The sequence below is a fragment of the Centruroides sculpturatus genome, unplaced genomic scaffold (genome assembly GCF_000671375.1).
Source record: "Centruroides sculpturatus isolate CEXI.00-Female unplaced genomic scaffold, Cexi_2.0 scaffold510, whole genome shotgun sequence".
NCBI classification, from domain to species: domain Eukaryota; kingdom Metazoa; phylum Arthropoda; class Arachnida; order Scorpiones; family Buthidae; genus Centruroides; species Centruroides sculpturatus.
This window is the reverse complement of record NW_019384743.1, coordinates 442621-452985: the sequence shown is the minus strand read 5'-3', so window position 1 is coordinate 452985 and position 10365 is coordinate 442621. Positions and strand designations below refer to the sequence as shown.

Here is a 10365-nt window from a genome sequence, read left to right as displayed (position 1 = left end):
TTTTTTTGTTGTTGTTGTATGCAGTTTCCAGCAAACTTTAATTAATTTTTTTCTATTTGTGAAAATTTCTACGTTATTTAAAGGTAATTTTTATTATAGGCCTATAGACCTAACACAGCATTATTAATATGATTTTGGAGGTTACATTACTTTAAAAAATGGAAAATAATTATATCATTTGATTTCAAGATATTTTGTATACCTTAAAAATAATTAATTCTATCCCGGGATTTCCCGGGATCCCGGGAAACAGTTCACTTTTATCCCGGGATCCCGGGACAAGCAAAAGACCGGGAAATGAGAAACCCTAGTGTGGATGTTAGACTGTGTGTGGGGCAAGATTTTGTTAACCCTGTTTGAAGCCTAATAATTTCTGTGGTCAAAGTGGTCAGAATCGGAGTCAGATGGTTTAACACAGGAGTTAGTTATTAAGCGTCAAAGTGGTTGAACTAAATCGTGTCCCCATATACATTCTAACATCTTAACGGGTTTTACTGTACTATTATAAAGTTGCAAAAGAGTTTACTTTGAGTTTACTCGCTAATAACGAGTAAAATATTCATTAAGAGATATGACACATGACCACATTTAAGTCTTCACCCTGTCGAACTTTAATTAAGAACCAAAATTTAATTGTATTAATGCCCCTTTATACGCAAGCTACAGTGCCACATTTCGTTTCTTAAAACTTTACCCATTCTGAGATATTGTTTAATATTAGTGATGTAACGAATGTTCGGTTACTATTCGGTATTCGGCCTATTTTTCGATATTCGGCCGAATACCTAAAAACAGGAGTAAAAAATAACAAAAACACATTAATTTAATCATTTTGGTATTTAGATTTAATGTTGTCGGGTTAGTGTTGTTTGTTTATAATTTATTTATAACTTATAACATGCACAAGATAAAAAAGAACATAATATTAGTCACTTGTATTCACAATTTATAATTACAAAGATCAGCACACGTACACGCCTATTCGTTCGAGAATCGTCGCACACATGTGAGGGTCTGACCCTGCCTATCCTTTTTAAGCGCTTGTCTTTGCTCTTCCCTTTCTCTTTCCTCTATCGGTCTAGTCCACGTATGACTATGCGTACATCATAATACGCCCTCACGATACTTTCGATTCGTGACTTTTCCGTCGTAGTTTTTCCATTCTATAATTACGTGACTCGTAGCCTGGTGATAACGGAGAAGAGAGACAGATAGGACGTCGATATAAGTCACAGTTATGATTTCACAGATTCGAGACAGCTTGGTAGCTCGAACGGTCCCAGGCTTTCGCCCGTGCACGCTAAGTGACTTTCGTTACAAGCATTTAGCTTTCCGAAGTCTATGACATCAATTGTTTGGCATTTACGGCCGCAAATTTTGCGCCAATAAGCGGCTTCGACTCGTTCGATTATGTTATCAATTCAATTTCGTATTTATTTTCACATTTTCACTTCGCGGTCCTTCTCTGTTCTTTTTCCGTTATTTACACGTGTAGGTCATTTCATTGTTGTTCACATTTGATATCACTTATCACATACTGCCACGACGCTCTTGTCTGTCCGCTACAACTGTTAAGAATTAACGCGATTGGCGAAGCGTAGTGACAGCGGGCCAATAGAGAGCGGGGTCCTTGCCATAATGAGGTTTGCGCGCCAATTTTCGTACGTGCGTTAATCAAGCCAAATAGTTTGGCCGAATATTCGGTATTCGGCCTGAGACCGAATATACTATTCGTTGCAACACTAGCTCAGAACAGAAAATAAAGAAATTAAACAAATTAGATGCCAACACACACTCGCGCGAATTTTTCCCCTTTTATTGACTTTTTTGAGGGGTTCGGGAAGTCTCCAAACGTTTAGATTTGCAAAAGAAACTTGGAGGGTCAAATTTGACACGATTCCAATACTTTTCCATTTTATATATCAATACATTACAGTACAAGTTGGAAGTAAAAAGGAGTCGGAGTCGGCGGATTTTTTGACGACTCCGACTCCGGCTAAAACACCAAAACTCCGACTCCACAGACTCGCTATTTTCCTTCACATTTGACATGCTTCTTTACTGTTGTTCACTCTCTTCTCTTCCTCCTCCTCTCTGCTGTATTTCGTCATTTTCCTTTTAGTTTTTTCTGACAAATCATGATTTTATTCCGGAGGGAGTTGATGTAATAAAAGATAAGTTTGATTTGATTAGTTATTTTTAGTCGTCGTCCTCTCGTCTAATATGAATTATGCGTGTCCATGTGATAAAGGAACAACTGTCACTTAACACTAGACTAGTTGAAAAAAGGGAAACGACGATCATTTCTTGTCTTTTTCTCCGAATGTTGTGAGATTAACAATTAATTGATAACTTTTTAATTCTGATTTGTTTCTCTAATTAATTTTTAATCGGTATTGCTAAAAATTCAGAAAAATAGGCGAAATTCCTTTACAACGTTACTTGATAAAATAAATAACCAACAACGCATTCACACATAGTGCAAACGGCGTTTTGTCCGATTGCTAACAATTATTAGATGAACCTATACTATAGATGTTAGGCCTATAGTATAGGCCTATATAAAATACATGTAAATTTTATTGTATTTTAAACTAACTTGCTATTCCTGTTGCTTTGTGGGATCCCAATATTACCTATTTGACCTGGGATTTAAGCACAATTTCTCCGAACTCGGGCTTGATTGGTCATTATTCTGATCAAGAACTCTTTTAATTGTTAATCAGTATAATTAGTGCACGCAAAAATTAATTTGTCACGCAATTCACAAATGGTATCTTGACCTAAGTAAATGCGAATATGTCGTTTATGACAGAACTATTTCATTACAATTTTTAATTTACACACACTACATATAGGAAATGAAGAAAAATAGCTTTGATTTATTCAACATAACTTTTTTTTCAAGCCAGGCAGGCTCAGTATGAATTAATAGTTATCAACCTATGCTGTTGCCATATCAGACCAAAGTAGGCCTCGAAGTATCTTATCAAATTGCATTCAGTATTACTCAATACGTTTAAAAAGTAAATAAAGCTTATTTTTTATATACTTAATTCTAACTATAAATACGTAGTAGTCTACTAATTAAACACCACAAAAAAGTAATTAAAAAAAGGTGCATTCCAAGCACTAGTGATCTTGTTTTCATTACGAAAACTTTATCAAGCGTAAACGTCGTAAAAAGTATTTTCGTTGTATATTGTACTGTACATATTCCGGACTTAGTTACTGTAATGAAAACTAAAGTATTTGTGTTTATAATAAGGGTAATATAAGTTACCTTCATTATTTCTTTTCTTATTCTTTTGTGTTGTTGGCTTTAGTCGTTTACAGTCTACAAATCTTTATTCGTATATTTTAAATACGTATAAAGTTAGAGATGAATGTCAGAAGTGATTATTGAAATTTATAAATGAATATTCTTTCTAGTTGCCCAACCGATGCTGCTATAATGGGAGCTCTTATTAAAGTAAAAAACGACGGGCAAGTTTTACAAGCGCCCTTTGATGCCTTTAAATTCCCCACTTCAGAAATAGTTCAATTTAAAGCACTGGTAACTCCTTGTCTTCCCAACTGTCAACCCGTACGTATGTTTTTATTTGAATATGTATTATTTTAGATATATATTTATAAATATATAAATTTTGTATAGGCTATGTGCAACGTGGCCAACTTCGAAGGAATTAATCACCGCGAGCAATCGTACGGCAAGAGAAGAAAACGAAAAGCAGAAGAATCCGAAGATTTAGTTGTTGTACAGACGGTCAGAATAGTTGACAAATTTGGTTTTGAACGAAATGAAAAAAGATTTGATGATGAGGATAAGTCCAATACGGGAAATCAAGGTAAAATATTTTCCTGATTACATTTTAAAATAGAAAAATCAGATAGACTTAATTTACTAACTTTTAAAAAGATTTTTTGCTATAATATTTTTCACGAAATTTATTATATTCTTTATTGCGCGAAATACAATATAGAGGTCTTCTTTGTGTCTTGCTACAGAGAAACGGCCTCTGATTATTCTCTTTAGTCTTTGCCATAAGTTTTTTCTTAGTCTGCAAGAGGCCAACTCATTCCTCTTATGAGATCCTAATAAGTAATACATTGCACTTTTCGTCATTATTTTCGTAAAATGCACTTAATTTATTCAGTAAATAGTTCTTGTTTTGATATTTAATTTCTTTTACTTTTCGTTACTGTCAGAGAACAAATTACTTGTGAAAATATTAATTTTTAAATTGTTTTTCTTTTAATTGCATTTAATTGAGTAAAAGCTAAATTTTACTTCATAAATCTAATTGCTAATAATAATTGATAAGTTTACATTTACTGTATAATTTTATTTCCGTTCTCAAAATTTAGAAAAAGTAAAATGTAAGATAATTTGTCAGTACAGAAAAATGCATAATTAATGTCTTAGTTATGAACTTTTGATTATTAGTGGAGTATCCAGGATTTTGAGATTATGGGTGCTGCTCAAGGCACGTTAAATTACAATGAAAAAATACACCTTTGTAATGCTAACAATAAGGTATCTTTTTTATAATAGAGATAAAAAAAGGCTTTTATTTCTTGTTTTTACTTTTCATTTATTATGTTATAATGGGATGTTTTAAGTATATCATAAAGAAAAAATAAATAACTCTCTTTTGGAGCAATAAAAAAATTATATCAAACCACACAATACTCATGGACTGACAGTTGCAGGACTCATCCAGGGTTTGTTCCAGACTCATTCAGCTTTAGCTTTTAATAATTAATTAAACATAAATATATTTAAAGTTTGTTTATACGGTACACACGTCTCATTGCACTGGATTGTTTTGGATTATTGAAGTTCAGATTAGCAGGATTAGGGCCTATATATAAAGTAAGTCAGACAAGACTAACATTAATACTTAATACATTGAAGATAAAATGTTTACTATATTTAACATCACAATTGATTTGTAAATCTGAGTTTTTTTGAGGGGTTAAAACATTTAATGGAAAATTGAGCATAATTGGTTCTGATTAGCAAGAATGCACTATACACAAGTTGTTCACTTACTCTTGAATAGATGTTTAAGAGAGATTTCTATAAGAGCATTAGTTGGGTTGGGACTGAGGAGTCGAATGCACGGAATTTTATGTTGCCGCGATAGGCACCCATTCCGCTGTTATCTGCAACCAGCACAACATGCAGAGGATGCCGCAAGCGATCTGAATAGTGCAACACGATTTAAATTTATGGCATGACAAACCACTACTTCGGCACATTCTATGGATCGACGAGGCACAATATTCACAAAATTAAGTTTCAAAATGTGTCATAATTCATGGGTACATTGCACAATACATGTGACGTACTGTACATGACACAAAGCGTGTTTTATGCTAAACATCTCCCAGACAGATGTGCGTCAGTGGCTCGCAGAGCATTTCGGCAACCACTGGATAGAACAAGACCCTGTTTTGTGGCCACCAGATTCCCCAGACTTTACCTCGAAGGTCACCTAAAAGCATTGGTTTATGATGCATACCAGGCGAACCGGAGAGAGACATACAAGGTCTGTAAAATGTAAGTCCAAACATCTTTGTATTACAGCAAAGGTGATATTTTGTTAGGAAACATGATCAAAACGAAAGTTCATCTTTGTATGAACTTCTGCAATGTTGTCTTTATTCTTTACAATCAAGACGATTTATCATAAGATATCAATTTAGAAATTATTTGTTTCATTTGGTTATTTTAGCGCTGGAACCACCATACACTGGTGCAATGCTGGAAAGATAAAAATTTATCCAGTGGCAAAAGAGAAGTGTATATGTTATAAGGTCAAATACAAGGCTTGTTATTTTAATAAGATTTTATTGAATAATTTTTCCAATAATGTTGTTTAATTTCAAACAATTGGCATTTTTATAAATAATTTATCAACTACTTTTATAATAATAAACGATGCTTTTAGCCCACGACTTTATTAGGCTATCTAACTCTCTAAATTAAATAGGATCTAACAATTCGGAGGGCTTATCATACCAAGGCCGACAGAAAAGAAGGCCAGATCTTTTACAAAAAAGTTAGTCTTTAACAATCAAAATTAGATAAGGATGCATTTTGGGCACAAGAACCGCTCATCAGCTTACAAACACAGTACCAACATATAATTATAACACTGACAGTTAACCAATACAAAGGAATTTTTAATACACACAGTGCACTGTATTTACAATTATGAATACAACCCATATACTAAAAATATTGAGCATAAAATTTATTTATATAATGATGTGATATATCACATCATTGGGGACCAGTAAATGTCTCATTTTCTCCCACATTTTCCGAATTCTGGTAGACTGTTCTATATTATTAAAATAATTGGTTTCCAGACATTAAACAAAACAAATACATTAAATCCATAAGACTGTGTGGAGCCAACTGCCTTGTTACAATTCATTTTACAATGTGATGTGACTTTACTCCCACATCTGTTTCAAGGTTATGTAAAAACATGTCATTCCATCCCTCATGTAGCTTCAGCCCCACGTTGTTATTAATTGTAATGTCTTCCTGTATTTTCAGAATTTCAATGTGTTCCTGTAGTCTTTTTTTTAATTGATTTGTTTTCTGTCAGAATACTTTTGACATTATCTTTTAGAATTTCACAACCTTCGGTACTGCAATGTTGTGCCACTGATGATGATATCAAATTGTTTTCGATGGCATATATGTTCTTTAATTCTTGTCCAGTTTCACCAATATATCTTTTTTTTTATGTGGACAACTGCAATCTAATGAATAAACTACATTATCTTTTTCTAAAACATTAACAGTAATTATAAAAATAATGAACATAATCATTTTTGCTATGGTTCTTGTATGGTTTGGTACTAAAATAATATCGAAATTTTTAAATTCATTTTTTAATTTTTCAAAAACACCGAAAACATATTCCATTTTAAGATACAAAGTCTTAACAACTCCTGGTTGTCTATATAATGTGACATTTTCTCTTTTACTTGTTTCTAACCCCTTTAGCTTAAATAATTACCCTAGAACATTATTGTTAAACATTCTTATTATCTTTTCTATTTCCATTTCTTGATCATTTTGCAAAGACGTTCTCTCTTTAATTTTGTTGATTATAAAAAAAAAACTTTTCAGATGTATATATAAAGGTAATATTAGATTTGAAGTGTGTAATTTTACTGGTAGCACAATCTTTAACATACTTTTTAGATTAAATAGTAAATTATTGTTTGAATTATTTAGAACATATTTTAGTTAAACAATAATTTACTACTTTTTCACATTGGAATTGAACATTTTTATTTATTAAATTAATTTCATTAATGAAAGAATCAATATCTAGTATGCTTTTGTCGTAGACTATGAAAGTCATCTACATATCTTTGATAACTTACTATACTTCGAGTTTTATTGATTTCTTTATCAATTATGATCATACACAACTGCCAATCTAGGACCTATGCAAGGTCCTGTTGGTAATATTTACCTTGAAATTCAAAAAAAGTTGTTATTTAACACTAATTTTATTAATTGATTAATTCTATGTGAAGAGCCCAGACTATGGGCATACATTCTATGCGGGTTAATTTAAATTCACTGTCCTAAATTTATTGAGGGATACATATTGTTAACATCCAGTAGTGGCATCCTATAGTTTTCCTTCATAACAATTGGTCAGTTCCTAACCAGCTTGCCTAACTCCAGTTCCAATTTCACACCTCCTGCTTTTATCATTTCTGACACTAAAGAGCAACAAGGCTCCCGGAGAGGATGGAATAAAGTTGTTATTGCTCATCTCAATTCTGTTAGTCTTGGATATTCACAACCCCATTTGCATTTTCTTCTCCTTCCTCATCTTCTATTAGTGTGTCCATTTGACCCTCAAATGATCCTACTCCTTCGTTTAGTAGTTCTTCAAAATATTCAGCCCATCTATCCAAAATTTTATTTTTCTCACTAATGAGTTCTCCTTCTTTCCCTCTACAGAAACCAATTTTTGGTTGAAACCCTTTCTTCTCTTTCTTAATATCTGTATAAAATTTTCTCATTTCTTTGGATAAATGTAAAGTTAATTCTCTCTTTTTCTTCCTGCACAATTTAGATGCCAGTCTTCTCTTCGAAGTCTTTGATATTGCTTTCAGATTTGTTTTGGATAATCTTTATCCTTGCATTTCTTCTTTCCTCTAATGTATCCCTACAATCTGAATCAAACCAATTGTTTTTCCTTCTCTTTCTACTTTTACCAAGTACTTCTGCTGCTGTTGTGATGACACTCGATCTTATATCTTCCCACCTTCCTTTGATGTTTCTTGGTCTCTGCCTTCATCAGGTTTTGTTCGAGCACCCGCTGATATTTAATTTTGATTTCATTCTGCTTTAGAGATTCAACTTCATATCTTATAACACTATTTGCCCTTCTAGGTTTGATTGATATTTTTTGTCTATAGTTTGTCCTCACTAAGTAGTGGTCTGTGCTACAGTCTGACCTTCAATAAGATCTTGCATCAATAAGTATATGGTCAATTTGGTTTACAGTATCACCACCCAGTGAAGTCCATGTACCTAAATGTATTCTTTTATGAGGAAACATTGTTGTAGTAACCACCATATTATGTCCTGAAGCTAGATCTACTACTCATTTTCTGTTGTCGTTGCTATTTCTTCCAATGACTCCTTGATGTACTACTACTCTTCTAATTTTAGCATTCCAATCCCCAAGAATTAGTTTAACATCACGTTTTGGTACTGTCTCTAGAACTTCCTCTAACTGACAATAAAATTCAACTTTTATCTCTTCACTCTTCTCCTCCGTTGGTGCATGAACACTAATCATTGTGATGTTAGAAAATCTTCCCTTTATATGTATGGTGGCTATCCTTTCATTAATGAATTGATAATTCAAATAGAATATTGCAATTCCCTTTTAATCATAAATCCAGTTTCCAACTGGCCATCTTCACAACCACTATAAAATATCAAATACTTCTCCCCCTCTAATATACCACTGTCTTTCCAATGTATTTCCTGAATAGAAGCAATTGTTATGTTATATTGTTCTAGCACTCTCTGAAGATTTTGAAATTGACCAACCCGGAATAAACTTCTAACATTCCAAGTACCTATTACTATGACATTTTTCCTCACCTTTTTCTTCCCATCATTCTTTTTGCTTCTATTTCCATTCATAAAAATCATATTGCATTCCATCTCATTAACCTTTCTGTTCGTATGATCAGTATCCCTTTTAGAGCCATCCGGTGAGCTTCCTGGTTGTCTTTACAAGAAATTTTTACAAGGTAGGGGTGTAAACCCGATGCTCAACCCCCATTTTGGAGGACCATTTCTCCTGTCCCTTTAATCTAGCCACCGTATGAATATGGCTTATGTTCAAAATTTTTCAAGATATGGTTCATTAGTTCGAAATTCGAATGAGTGGCGCTATGTCTATATTTAACCTATTAATTTGACTAAGGATTACTTCTAGTCTACCTTGATATTTAGGCATAGTTATTTTACATAATAAATGATGCTTTTAGCCCACAACTTTAGATAGCCTAATAAACAATTTGGAGGGCTTGTCACACCAAGGCCAGATTTTTTACAAAAAACTTAGTCTTTAATAATCACCTTCAAATTTATGTAAGGCTGCATTTCGGGTACAAGGACCCCTTTTTTGTAAAAGATCTCGACTTTTTTCTGTCAGCCTTGGTGTGATAAGCCCTTCAAATTGTTAAATCCTATTTATTAGGCTATCTNTTATAGAGAAGAGTCAATAAAATTATGTATTAAAAGATATTAATAATTCTTCTTTAAACATAAAACATAATTTACATAGGCAGAAAACTTACAATTATAATAAATTAGCTTATTATACTGTATTTATAATTATATTGTAAATGTAAGTTTTATGTCTATGTAAATTGTCTATTTATGTGAAAAAAAAAAATTATAATATTGTGTAGAATTTTCCTTATTCGTTTTTGTGACGTTTTGACAACAAGATATGAAAATTTCTTAAAACCAAATGCAAATTTACATATGGACGTCTGAATTGGTTGTTGATTTTCTTTTGTTAACGATAGGAATAGAGTCAGAAGTTCACAAGAAATACTGTAATTAGCTTAACTAATATAAATTATTTTAAATAAAAATAATGCAAATTAATATAATTTAACGTTTTCTTTCTTTCTTGCAGGCTAGAGGACAATTTAGCAATGACATTGTTATCCAACATCACGATATGATTGTCACTAATCAAGATTTGGGATTATCTGTTCACTGTCAATATGATCTAACTAATAAATCTGTATCTCACGGTGTACAATTAGAAGTAAATGGGTAAG

General features: G+C 32.5%; 2 protein-coding genes across 2 annotated transcripts in view; both read left to right on the top strand.

Annotated features, from left to right (window-relative positions):
- LOC111628412 overlaps positions 1–10365 on the top strand; it is a 50579-nt gene that overhangs the window by 20614 nt on the left and 19600 nt on the right. The window contains exon 6 of the mRNA XM_023372185.1: positions 10218–10360. Coding sequence (XP_023227953.1) covers positions 10218–10360 — 143 coding nt within the window. The remainder of the gene's footprint in view (positions 1–10217; positions 10361–10365) is intronic.
- LOC111628416 lies at positions 3438–4155 on the top strand. Its single transcript, XM_023372190.1, has 2 exons — positions 3438–3586; positions 3656–4155. Exons 1-2 carry the CDS (start codon positions 3455–3457, stop codon positions 3863–3865), a joined length of 342 nt encoding a protein of 113 aa, XP_023227958.1. The 5' UTR covers positions 3438–3454; the 3' UTR covers positions 3866–4155.

What these genes read in the sequence shown, in the direction of transcription:
- LOC111628416 (XM_023372190.1), top strand. Translation starts at nt 3,455, where the DNA reads ATGGGAGCTCTTATTAAAGTAAAAAACGACGGGCAAGTTTTACAAGCG. An exon ending in GTCTTCCCAACTGTCAACCC is followed by an intron (nt 3,587 to 3,655) that starts GTACGTATGTTT and finishes AATTTTGTATAG; the next exon opens with GCTATGTGCAACGTGGCCAA.